Source organism: Pundamilia nyererei, unplaced genomic scaffold (genome assembly GCF_000239375.1).
Source record: "Pundamilia nyererei isolate P.nyererei 1_Seehausen unplaced genomic scaffold, PunNye1.0 scaffold00015, whole genome shotgun sequence".
In the NCBI taxonomy this organism is placed as follows: domain Eukaryota; kingdom Metazoa; phylum Chordata; class Actinopteri; order Cichliformes; family Cichlidae; genus Pundamilia; species Pundamilia nyererei.
In genome coordinates this window covers 5,614,720-5,628,477 of record NW_005187416.1, presented here as the reverse complement: position 1 = coordinate 5,628,477, position 13,758 = coordinate 5,614,720, and the positions used below count along the sequence as shown (strand labels likewise).

The window sequence follows — 13,758 nt, the reverse complement described above, 5'->3', positions numbered from 1 at the left end:
GTAATCATGCTTTTATTGCTGCAGTGAGGCAGCTGGTAGCTAGTGAAGTATTTTGAGCTCTTGGCAGCCTGAACATGTTCATTTATTAATGTTTAATCAGACCACCTAGACTGCTCTTAAATAACTTTAGCAACGTTATTATTTTTGGCTTCTGGATGGTTTGTCATTTTGTGTTTGTAGTAGATGATTTTTGATATCTTGCTAATGATTAAACGGGTCAGTAATGAACAGCCAGTCCAGTGAGGTTCCTCCAAATAACTCACTCCAAATACCTGTTTACCTCTGCGTGAGGAATCATTCCTTCTCTCGGGAATAATCTGAGGATGGAACTTCGAGCTGAGTGTGTCACAGAGCAGAAAGCCTCCTTCAGTTTGTTAACCTGTCATAAAACCTTGGGTATCACATAGCTCAGGATGCCAGAGGTGCTTTCTTGTTTGCTCATTTACATTCCTGCTGTCAGGCGTGGAGGTGTGTTACCTGTTCTTTTCTCCTCTCTCGTAGAAACCATTAGTGTAATAGGCTTAAAGAGGCGAGCGTGACAACGACTCGCATGTTCAGATCACCACAGCACAGAGGGGAGGGTGGGTTTATACAGGGTTTTTCAGTCTTACCAGTCACTTAAGACCCCTCAGACTTTGACACTGTGTCTGAGAAGTGGTCGTGCTTCCAGCTGTCAGATTAAAATGAGGATGATTCCATCTTTGAACGTTTGCCCGTTTTTCTTAATCAAGAACATTTGACTCCCAGAATAATTCCAAACCTCTGATAAAGTTTCCTGTAAGTAAACGGACTCAGAAAATGCCTCTGGGGTGAGGGGGCTGACTCTGCATGGTTCCTGATTCGTCAGAAGTCTGTTTCACCGCATTTAACAGAAATCTTCACATTTTTCCCACAATTTCCAAGCATGTGATATTCCAGGAATGTCTGCTATGTTTCAGTAAAAACTCCGGTGAATAAAACAGTTTGAAAACATTTTCTGGCAATCTTTAGACGTCCTGCACGTAAATAACCAGACAGACAAGCCAAACCAATCGCATACCGGCCTAATAAATAACAGCTAATAAACAAGAAGCACTCTGAGAGCGCAAACCACCACCAACCCTCTCGCTCTGTGGGCGGCGTTTTCTTTGAAGAGAACAGCGCTGTATTTTTTTACACATTCACTTTGTTTTCTTTGTTCTTTTTAAATGAACTTTCAGAAGTTTGTAGTGCAGTGAAGGGCAGCGTGACAGATGTTTACTTTGATTACACAAACATGGAGTTTTAAATAACTGGACATGAAGAACCTTGAGCTTGTGATTAGAGCAGGGCAATATGACCAGAAATATTTATCATGATGTACATTTGAAAATTTGCGATAACGATATAACTGACGATATAATTGACACTAGACAAAATACTTTACAACTCCACAACTCTATTAGTGCAAAAAAACCCCATCAATGTATTTTCACTTAAACAAGCAGCTGTTTTCTATGTGCATCAAAGTTATATAAAAATTTTACAGTGCAAATGCAAATTCCTCACTGACAGTTTAACCAAAAGGCATTTCCAGTGGAAACTGGCCGACATATCCTCAGCATAACCATTTATAATAGCCACAAAACTTAAAAAGAGCTTATACACACACAATACGGTAACATTATGTTGAAGCACAGTACGTATCACTCCGCGAGGCTCTGCCTACGATAGCCGTAATGCTCCAACAATCCATCAAGCGGTGCGGCTTCGTAGCTTAGCAAAGTCGTACTGAAACATTTGACAGATTTTCGAGCGCCGTGTACATAAAATCGTTTCGAGGTCAGTAAACACAACCAGAGTTCATACATAAGGCACACGGGATTATAAGGGGCTCTGTCGCGATATTTCATTTTCCTATCGCGATATTTCATTTTCTTATCGTTGCCCAACATTATACCGTGAACGGTATGAGCTGGCCCAGCCCTACTTGTGATATATTATTATAATTATACTACAGTTTATTCACTAACTAAACAGCTCACTGTCTTTCTCTTACTTTCTCTAAAACACAATGAGGTCAACTTGAAGGAAAGCCAGATGGGAAATATAAAAGTGAGGTCAGAGGTCAAATGTGACATGGTATTTTATGGAGGTTTGACCTTATTTGAGCTTGAAGAAGAGGTCAGAAGTCCAACATGAGGTGATAATTTAGAACCCCCATGAATCACTTCATGTTAGCAGAACAAGAAATGGCAGTAAAAACACATAACTTTAACTTTAATGCTCTATGTAGCATTGTTATCACTTTGACTTGCAGATCAATATAGTGACCTTCTAGGGGAGGTCGGGGGTCAAATGTGACATGACACAGAACACCTGGAAGAATCATAGTTTCTATGTTATCAGGGTTTTTGTCCATTTTTCCACCAACAAATCCTGAAGTTGACCATGAAGATCTCGTGCATGTATTAGTGTTAATGGACTGTTAACAGTCGACACCCCTACAGGGTCTCATCAGAGTTCATTCAAAGCTTTTCCTTGGTGGAGGCAACCACAGTTAGCTGCCTGTCCTGTAGCTGGATCTCTGCAGATGTCAAGCTTCTCATCCAGGTCTTTATTCACAGGCGGTGTAGCTGCCCGACGGCTTGTGGCAGATTCCCAGAGAGATCCGAGTGTGAGAAACATTGATCTGGTGACACTTTCATGTCTTTTTGAGCAGTTATGTGAAAACCCCCCCAACACCAATCTGAACAAAACCAGACTGATCACACAGGGCAAAGTCGGCTCACGGTCTATAAAATAACTGCCGGGAGGCGATCGAAGTTACCAGCTGGGAATTTTTAAATATCTTTTAAATCTTCAGGTTTTTCTTTTTTTTATTAAAACAAGATGAGCTGCAGTCAGCAGAGGAAGTGAGAATTTGTTGCAGGTGTCAGCGTACCGTCGGTTGTCAGCCTCCACTTATTTGGGCTGCTGGTGAGATAACAAACACACAGTCGCTGGTGTGTTTTAAGGTGGAATGGAGAATTTCTCCTCAGGTTGTTTTACACTCGACAGTCTTAAAAGTGCAGAAAGAAGAAAACAAAAGTCCTGAATTTAAAAAAACCTACAAAAAACAACACGGGCGCATTCCTGAAACACACAACGTGAGGGGCCGAGCGCTCGCAGAGCCGCCAACCAAAAGGCCCGATTCATCTGAAATCTCTTTCACTGCCTGCCAAGGTGCACGGGGTCAAAGTGCAGCGTGAGGCCCTGCAAACTGTAAACCGGGATCTAACCGCCGCTCCGTGCTGGTTTTAATGCGTAACCAGCGACTCTCATGACTTATTATTCAGCAAAGCATGAGAGGTTTTTACTTTGGTCGGACTGGTGCAGAAACAAAAGCTTTCACGAGCCATTTCTTCTCCTCCTCCTTCATCTAAAGAGTTGGTTTTATTCATGTTGTAAAATTACAGCAGTTATGAATTAGAAACCCCTGCTTCCCACTCTTTCTTCTTTAGATGGAGGTCACCCAGTTCCTCCTTCACCTGCCTCCGTCTTGTTCATGATTAACTTTGGATGACTTGAGTTAAAGAAAGAAGCTTAAAGCCTGGAAGATTTAGAGGACATAAAAAAGCAGTTTTGAGGAAAAGTAAATAAATGTAAGCAAACCCTCTGAATGAGTACCGAGTGTACATGTGTAGGTAACAGTGGCTCAGGGACTTTCAGCTTGGCGGCGACTTTAAAGGCTTAATTTTGGTTAACGTGTCTGATTGATGCTTCTGGGAAAGACCCAGCGTGAGCCCTCAGGCCCCGCGGCGTTCGTGTGTGGCTTCATGGGGTGAAACTTTGGAACAGGATGTGTTTGTGTGTTGGGTGTAGCTTGTTGTGATGAGTTCAAACACCTGGAAGATGACGTGTTTTGACTTCTTCACACGGAGAGGAAACGAAGGTGGAACGCTTCCCGCTGTCAGACGTGCGTTCGCCTGACAGCAGAAATGTGCACCGCGTGAACTTAAAGGCTGACCCACAAATGGAAGGACGACCTCTCCGCTGTTTGTTTTTACTCCTGCAGCGTCGAACAGGTTTCCCCCTCATTCCCGTATCGCTTCATGCGCTCATCGATGTTTGCTCTGGATTACAGCATCGTTTCTCGTAAAGGAAACTCGGGGACGAGGTGGTTTGAATTGAAGGCTGCAGTCATGTGTAAATCCTCCCATTGTAGTCAGGAATGAAGACGGACAGCGAGTCTGATTTCCACACTCGGAGCATCTCTTACACTCGTCCTGTATTTAAAGCGAGAGCAGCAGCTTATCTGATGCTCTGTATTTGAATATGGAGTCCACCTGCAGCTGTGCAGGAATATTTGTTATTTTCTGTCACTGTGCTTTCCTCCTGCGCTGTTATGGCCTGATTCTGAAGCTATAAAAACTGCTCTTTGTTAATTAACAAGGCTATTTGTGAATTGTGCAGTCCCATTTTAATGGTGGCCTTGGGCTCTAAAGCTCGCTCAGCATGCAGCGGTTTATGCAGAACTTCAGCCCGAATGAAAGGAAGAAACGAGAGGAAGAAAACAAGTAAAAAACAGAACCAGGATTTCTGTTTTAGATTTTTATTTTAACATAAACAAACACGTCCCAGACTAAACACAAATTCACACGAGAAAACTCATCCTCATCCATGGACACTCATCCTGATTCTGATCTCGGTTTTCAACATTTAACAGTGCGAGGTCTTTAGTCATCATTAAAGCTGAAAATTCAGTCAAAATCCACATGTTCTGATGGCCAGATGTTCAAGATACACGTATATATGCAGCATATATCCAACTAATAACAAAACTGTGGCTTGAGAAGAATTACTCAAGTTGAAATAATTAAAAGGAGAATAACTCAGAAGACAAAATTAATCAATTGGATAAAAAAAATACAAAAAATAATCATTTTTGAGTGATCGTTAGTTTCACTCTATTTAGAGCTCAAATAAATGGAATAAATAAGTAAAACGCTAAAAATACGGTAAAATGTCAACTTAAAAATGTGACTGTAATATAATAAATGATTCTGTAAAGGGAATTATAATAAAGATGGCTGTTTTAATGTATGAAACAACACCTGCAGCTGATGTTGGGTGACGGCTCAGTGTACCCGGGGTGTTGAGTGTGTGACGGGGTTAAAAACACAGATGCGGTTACACATGTGTCATTTTGTCCTCGCTGATTCAAACCACGCTGAAAAATGTTTGGATGTCATTTGATTCATTTTGAATTACGTTGCTTTCCTTTATAAAGAATCGGTTTGTAATCAGTTTGAGTACCTTGAAGGACACGACGAGGTCAGAGTTTGGACGATGCAGACCTCGAGTCTTCTGCAGGCGCCCAAAGTTTGAACGCAGCACCTGCTTTTCTGGGGCGGTAAACTGGTCGACACGGGTTTTCACTGAGCTTTAAAAGCAAAAATGCATTTTTTACAAAACTGCGTCATCTGTTGGGAAGCGAAACCCATCTATCGAGGGCAGCGGGCTCCACAGCCCAAGGTCTGCAGCTTTAGCCGGCGTACAGGTTTGGATGACCGGGATGTGGAGTCCAAATTCAAACGTATCATCCGCTCTTCTTCTTGTACAGTCAACAACTTCTCGCTCTCAGCGGGAGGTTTTACACCTCGAGACTCAAAGAATGAGGAAAGTGCTTATAAACTGTCCAGACTGCCGCGTCAGGTCTCTGCTGCTGGCCCTGAACGTGTGTCATCAGAACAAAGGAATGTTATTGGTCAGATAACGCAGGTATGAGGTGGGTGACACGGGGCAGGCCGTCTCGGTAATGAATCCACCGGTTATCTGTCGGCGGAGCTTTATGGCTGTGATGTGGTGAGGGTGTTTTACAGTTGGACCTTGAGCAGCTATGAACTGGTTTGAAGCCTCATAACTCAACCTGAGGAATTTGCACGCCGCCTGACTCACCGCTCAGCTATGCAGCTCGCCGCCCTGTGTGTTTGCACTCTGCCTCTCGTTTTGTCAGTTTGCATCAGAGCGCCGAGGCTCAGCTCAGTGTTTACCTTGGTATGTGAAACCTGAGCGTGGGGGGGTGCACGTACTCGTATCAGGTTTTCACCCACTTTTGTTAGACTGCAAATTCATTTTTGACCAGAACGTCACCAGAATGACTTTTATGCTTCTTCTTTGAGTCTCGTGTGAGCTCAAAAATGTGCAGCCTTTCATGTGACGCTAAAAGTCCTGTAATTGGTGCAATTAAAATGTTTGTTTTTTTGTTGTGGTGGGGCTGGCGACTCCAGCATTATCCCCTCTGAATCCTGCCGCTTACGCCCAAACTCACAGGATGTAGTTTTAAAATCTGTAAGTGCAAAGAAAATAACAGTTTACTGCTTCTCTAATGGCAGCGGTGCATTGAATGTGTAATCTTGCGTGATTTCCACGCTCAGAAGCGCCCTGTAAATGGAGATTTAGCTCAGTAATGCTCGACTGGTCTGAAGTAGAAACCAGCATCCACATGGATGACTGGCAGCCCTGCAGGTGAGCTGTGTGACAGCTCCAGGCCCCTGCGAGCCTGATCAAAACACTCCGCTTCAGACAATTTTTTTCTACTCTTGGATCTGTATGATGTCATAGAGAGAGGATATCCCTAATATGGTCATCTTGGGGATCCCACTCAGGAGAAAGTTGCCTTTTTAAAATTTTCCTGTCATCTAAAGTAAAAACACGTGAACACACATACCCGAGGTGTTCACCTTCACGCTGTGGCGTGTGAGGACTTCTTAAAGTGTGCTGGATTTAGATTTTGTTGATTTTGGACACTAACGGTCCAAACACATGACTGAACACGTCTCATTGTTGAGGTATTATTGGCACGCTTGTTTACGCTCACTGTGGCTTGTTTTTGATCTGCTTCCTTGGCCGTTGCAGGCGGTTTGAGCGCTGATGCAGTGAAGCATGCGAGAAGCACTACAAGCACCATTTGATTGACTGACGGTGAAACGAAGGCCGTCGCCACCGCTGCCAGCTGGTCCGCCGCTGTGAGGGGAAACTGTGACGGAGAGCGACTATGTTAGCGACTCCCCTTGATGATCAGAGGATAGGATTTAGCCGGTGGGAGGAAACAGAAAGAGAGGAATCAAATAATGGGATACCTGAGCTGCCGGCCGGTCGGACTGCCGGCTCTCTCTGGGATCAGCAGCCTCTCCGTCTTCCCCGGCTAAATTTAGAGTTGAGCTGAGGGGGTCTTCTCCGGGCCCCTTTCATTATTCATCAGCTGAAAAAGGACCCAGTTCAGTTTCTGCCGTCAGCAGTGAGCCGACTCCGAGTTTATCTGCAGTCACGACATAACGAAGGAACGCTGAAAAGAAACGCTAGCGACAAGCCTCGGAATCAGTGAATCAAACACACATACATCTGTGTGTTTGTCTGGACAAAGCTTAGCACACAGACACATCCAAATGCTTTTATCTCACACACACACACACACACACACACACACACACACACACACACACACACACACACACACAGGCTTTTTGTCGACTGATAATTGGCACGCTGGGATGATGTGTTTGAGTTTCCGTATCTAAACAAAATGAAACCTTAAAGTGAGGAAAACGAGGGCAGCATCATTTATGGATGTGGATTTTCAGCTTCTCATATTTGGATGACGTGAGCTACGAGGGTCAAACTCACTTTAAGTTGTGGCTAACATGTCAACATCTCTGAAAATATAAACCATAAAAAAACACATTAATATTCAGTTTACTCTGTTTTGGAAGTATTCACTTTTAGTTATCCATTCACCAAACATGTGGTGAACATTGTGAATTATATATAAAAAGATGAGTACTGTTAGTACAAAGAAGCAGAAACTATGGACACGATCCTTGAGCGTGTCGACGTGACTGAAAATCACAGCTGACTCTCGGCTTCTGTCCGCTCGCTCGAGCTCTTATGTGCCAAACACTTGTTTGGAAGCTTTTGTTGCCCTTAAGTTAGAAGTCGTCGTTACAGCCTTGATTACACTCGGTCATTCCGGTTGTACTTCTGTGGACTCTGCCTGTGGACGAGTGTGCGCGACCACCAAAACAGGCACATGGCATCCATATAAACCCCTGTGCCCGCTGTCTGATGGTCAAATTTACATCACTCGGACCTTTGCAGACTCACAGACATGGGAAGTAGAAACTTAAGCCACGCAGTGAGCGCTTAGCAACCATTTGGCGAGGCAACGATCAAAAATGGTTGGTGAGCGGTTTCTGGAGGAAACATGATCACATAGAAGTACTCGTACTGAGACAAAGACCTGTGTGCTTTGCTTACTCGCAGGTTACCGCTGATGAAGCAGCTGTGAAACTAAGAGTGATGCAAACTGTAAACGGGGACCGTCAAAGTAAAAGTTGAGGCTTTTTGAAATGTGTCGTTTCAGCAGTAAAGCACGACTTTTACTTTGAAGTCAAGCCTGCTCCACTCTGTGTGCGAGGAGGTGCACACACAGCGAGGCCGAGAGCAGGGGACAAGCTGGCAAAGCTATAAATACAAATACGGCTCAGCTGGAGGCGCATCCTTCATTTCCATCCATTTCCATATAGTTAATATAATCTCAAAATTAAATTCTAAGTCGCTTTCTAAAGATGTTGTGTAGGAGTAATATAAAAAATAAAATGAGTCTTCAGTGGGCATTTAATAAAAAAGTCCCAGCTTTCCTCTGGTTGATGTCCTGAGATCAGTTCACGCACAGCAGGACTGTGAAGTGGAGAATATGACACGGTAACGTGGTTGTTATGAGTCCACGTGGGATTTTTAATATTTAATGTCAGCCAAGGCGCTTTGAGGTTGAGAGGTTGCCCCGGAAACCTCCAGGCGATGCGTCACCACCGCCTGTGGAATGTGGCGGGTCGGTTTCCTCCTATTGTGATGAGTGACAGGGACCACCCCCCTACACACCCAGCCTTTCTCCTATCCCCCTCCTCCTCCTGCTGCTGCTGAAGAAGCTTTCACACAGAGAGCGAGTGGGGATAAAAACAGTGTTTGAGTGGGTTCATTCAGCAGGGTTTGAATGTTTGGGTTTGATTTGGACGCGTTTCCAAATAAACAGCTTTAATGGACTCGATCTTAAACATCGAGCGGGCAACACAAAAACATGTAGAACTCATGCAAACAGGCGAGTCAGAGCCCTCCTTTGCATCCGGATCTGTGGCAGCCCTGATGATGAGGAGTGATGAAGAGCTTTCTGTGCTCTGACTCTGTTTTTCTGTTTCTCAGGCAGACGAAGCCTCTGACGTTCGCCGACTGCATCGGGGACGAGCTGCCGGTTGGCTGGGAGGAGGCGTACGACCCCGTCGTCGGAGCGTACTATGTCGACCACAACACCAGTGAGTTTCTCTCCTCATCCTGTTTCTCCCTCCTCTGTGAATGAGCTAAGGCACCAGTCAGCCTCTCGCTCAGGCTTGGAGGCCGCTCAGCTTCATGAAGCAAAGGACCGGCAGGTTTATGGGACACTGCTGAATTACACTGTCGTAACAGTCTTTGCTGTTCTGTTGTACATTAAGAAGCTGTGATCAGTTCCTCTGCTGCATCAAAAGAAAGCTAAGAAAGGTTTTTAAGCTTTGTGCCTCTTCCCACCTTTGAACTCCTGCTCATGTTTCCTCTTCATCGTGTTTTCCTCCAGAGAGCACCCAGCTGGAGGACCCGCGGGCCCAGTGGCAGCGGGAGCAGGAGGCCATGCTGCGGGACTACCTGGCCGTGGCCAGCGACGCGCTCAGCGCCCAGAAGGAGATCTACCAGGTGAAGGAGCAGAGGCTCCGCCTGGCACAGCAGGAGTACCGCCAGCTCAACGACGCGTGGAGGGACAAGTCCACGTCGCAGACGAGCTGTGAGTGACGACCGAAATCAAAAACCTCCGTCTGTCTGATTTTACACGAGAGATCAGCTCTGACCTCTTTGTGTTTGCGATGTGACGGACAGAGGAGGTCAGCAGGAGTCTGTGACTGATGTCTGCAGACGACACTGATGTGAGAGCAGGAGGAAGAACGCCTAATTCTGCTGGCATCACACAGTGTGACAGTGACAGCAGTAATCACGCATTCATACATGTGATCGTGAGAAAAGTGTCAAAAACAGTCGTCAGTACAAGAAAATAATAAAAAGAATATAGAAAGATAAAATAAATAATTAAGAAACTATTAAAAATAAAAAAAGGGGAATTAATAAATTAATAATAAATAATAAAATGTACTTTAAAATGTAAAAACAATTCCTTAATTTGAAAAAAGAATTTTTTTTAAATTTTCAAATAAATATAATATTTATAAATATCAATAAAGTTAACATAAAAACAAACAAGTAAAAGTAAAATAAAAATATTTATCAAGATATAAAACATGAAAATATTTTTAAAAATAAAAAAATTGAAATTAAAAATGCATTCAAATTCAGAATAAAAATACAAACATTTAATAAATATAGTTCAATAAAAGTAAAAAGAGTAAAATAACGTTTTTATTAATCTGTACATTGTCACATTTAAAAAATAAATAAATTCTGTATAATTTTTTGGGGTTTTCAGCTTTTCTGTTAAAAACAAATTCAGCAGAGCTTTCCTCACTGAGACTGTACCAAATGCTTCGGCCTCAGCCTGAAGCTGAAATCACAGCCTCTCTAACGTCTAACGTCCTGTTGTTTCCACAGTGAATTCCAGATCGTCCTCTTCCAGCAAGTACGACCCGGACATCCTCAAAGCCGAGATATCCACGGCCAAAAGTCGGGTAAGACCACCTCCGTCCAAATAGGAGGCATAACGTCAGCTGAGCCTGCAGGCATGTAAACAAACATTAGGAAAATAAGGTGAGAGAGAGCACGGAGTCACATTTACCTACAGCAGAGGACGACCCACCTGCTTTGATTAGTGAACAGTTTACACGTTAACGGCCGGCGGGCACTGCGGGCTGCTCGGGCGCTTCGCTGCAGGGTGGGGGTGTTGAGCTTTCTGGCCTCCTAGGCTGGTGTAAACCCTGCTGTTGTTCATCTTGAAAGGGGAAAAACAAAGAGCGTCACACACACACCTCCTGGCTGTGGATCAACTATGCACTTGAAGAGTCACCTGAGTCGAACTCTGGCCACGCCCCCCACATAGTCAGCATTTTAATTTGTTCAAAGCAGCACGACCACATACCAAACTCATTCTTTCCACGTGAGATGTTTTGGACTCTTTTAGAGCCGCTTTGCATGACTCGCGGTTCAGAATGATCCTTATTTGCCTGATACTGGGCTCCCTTTGATACAAACCATGTCGCCTTCACTCCAACTACTTTTAAGCCAACGTTCTTCTGATTGGTTGCCCCCCATATAGAGAGAGCCCCTCTCTGTGACATCATGCAGATCTGAGAGTAGAAAAAACTGTCTGAAATGTCTTGTTTAAACACCTGTAGGGTAACACACAGAGCTCAGCTGCTCTGAAGCATTAAACTCCATATTTGTGAGCCACTTTTAAAGATGTAAGACGTTTTGGTCCTGGAGGTTTGGTCTCTAACCCTCACCCTGTCTCTGCCTCTTCTCAGGTGAACAAGTTGAAGCGGGACCTCGCCTGTATGAAGCAGGAGCTGCTGTACAAAGAGCAAGGCTTCGAGACGCTCAAAGAGTGAGTTTTGAAGTTTCCCGTGTCTTCTTGCTGCGTTACCTCGATTGCCTTGCTGGAGTCCAGAGGGGTGCAAAGCGAGTCCGTCCTCCTCGCTGAAGGGCAGTGCTGACAGGCAGGCTCGCGAGCAGCCGGCTGGGGGGTTCGGTCCTCACCTTTTTCGGCTCCTTATTTAATTTGCGAGGTGGTCAGAATCTGACATGAATAGAAAGTGTTTGTGTGACCTTCCCTCAGTCTCACAGCCCAGTTTAAAGGGCAGACAGGTAGATTAATTCCACCTGGAGAGACAATCTGCAGCCACGTCCTAAAGATTAATGCTCAGCTGTTTCGATATTAGTTTGTTGGCCAGGTTTTCACTTTTTCATTCTGGGTTTGCATCGACATGTCAGCCAAAGAGGAAGTTTACTGATGCTGTGGCTGAAAATCAAGCGCAGCCATGTTTGTGCTGTTCAGAGCTGGTGTGACGTCCCGAACGAGGAACAAAAGGATTTCAGATTGTGTGACCGAAGCCGTTCTCGAGTTCTTGTTGACGTTTCGGGCACAAACAAACACAGGATTAATATTCCTGTTTGATGAAATCTGGAGGGCTTTTTCTTTTTTGAGGTGCAGTTTTGAATATTATACCAGGTTATCATACAAACAACTCATTCACCACAGGTTACTGTAGATCCCAGATCATCAGGGCTATCGTTCGCATTCTTCCTGTTCCTCATCCAGAGTAAACCACCTGTGTTTTATTCCAGAAAATTCAAAAATCTAACACTAACACAAATGTCTGGTCTGGGAGGAAAAGCTTCATGATGGATGGAAAAAAAACCTGTTATGCAGTAATAACAGTTCAAGAGTCTGAAAATTAAAGTTTTATCATTGGAATAGGGATGATGGGTATTGATAAGATTTTCACGATTCCGATTCCATTTTCGATTCTGTTTAACGATTCGATTCTTTATCGATTCTTTTTAAAAAAGGAGAACACTAAGGTCGATTAGCTTAGAACTTTGTTTTATATCTTCTCTTTGAACAAGATAGAAATTTAGGAGTAACATGGCCTTACAAACCCAGCAGTGACATCTTAAGAGATCCAGCCTGCGGCTCTTCAGTGGGGCGTCACAGGGTCCCCGGGAAAAAAATTGTAAATGTAAAATAATAAAATAAATATTCTTCTGTAGCAATAACAAAGTATAACATAAATGATTCTGTAGCAACTACACAAGAATATCCAGTAATGTCCCTGCCTACAATTAAACACATTCACTTATCGTAAATCGGGGCATCTGCTGTGGCAAATAGGTGCAAACCTTTGACCACAAACTGAGTCACTGCTCGGTGACATTCGTCTATCCTGCCTGAAAGGAGACGCTACCGGTAGACTGCAGCGAGAACTGCCAGCATCTGAGCCAGGCTCTGTCTCTCTCATCATGGTCACTAAATGCACAGTAATGGCAGGTTTGTAATAAGGCAGATCGCGCTAACATAATATGCACTGTTAGTTGATTATTTACCTGCCGCATTAACGGGAGAGGACGTGCAAACGTTACCGCTGCTGCTGGGCTGAGATTCACGAGTCTGGAATTAAAAACACGACATTCATTTAAGTTCATCGCGTGTTTGTGAGCAAATGCTTTTGATATTCGTAGTGTTTCCTCCCTTAAATGAAACATCTACTTTGCAAGTATTGCAAGTTGTCCTGTTGTCATCCGTTCTCGTAAAGTATAACCAAACTTTTGAGTGTTTGAGCCACTTAGGCGCCGTGTTTCCTGCCAGTTAAATGACGCTCCGCAACGTGGTGACGTCATTCGGGGCGACTGGAATCGATAAGGGAATCGTTTGCAAAAATGGCAAACACTTCCAAGGAATTGGAACAGTGGGAACCGGTTCTCAACAAGAACCGGGTTTTGATACCCATCCCTACATTCGAAGCACTTGAGCTACGGCAAGAAAACAAAACGGGCAACAATAAAAATGAATAAACTGAAAAAATAAATAAATAAAATGAATGCAGGCGTCTTCTAGCTGAGATCAGGAGAATCAGAAAAACACGTCACATGAATTCATGAACGTGTCAGATTCTGACCGATATCGTCGCCGTGCTCTCCTCTGCTGTCTGCATCACACTGAAGCGATGTTTGGAATTTGCCCGTGTGTGTGTGTGTGTGTGTGTGTGTGTGTGTGTGTGTGTGTGTGTGTGT

At 44.0% G+C, this 13,758-nt stretch overlaps 1 protein-coding gene across 1 annotated transcript in view; it reads left to right on the top strand.

The window, feature by feature from the left end:
• wwc1 (WW and C2 domain containing 1) overlaps positions 1-13,758 on the top strand; it is a 37,596-nt gene that overhangs the window by 3,797 nt on the left and 20,041 nt on the right. The window contains exons 2-5 of the mRNA XM_005725455.1: positions 9,199-9,308; positions 9,605-9,808; positions 10,624-10,700; positions 11,493-11,572. Of these exons, the coding sequence (XP_005725512.1) occupies positions 9,199-9,308; positions 9,605-9,808; positions 10,624-10,700; positions 11,493-11,572 (471 nt within the window). The remainder of the gene's footprint in view (positions 1-9,198; positions 9,309-9,604; positions 9,809-10,623; positions 10,701-11,492; positions 11,573-13,758) is intronic.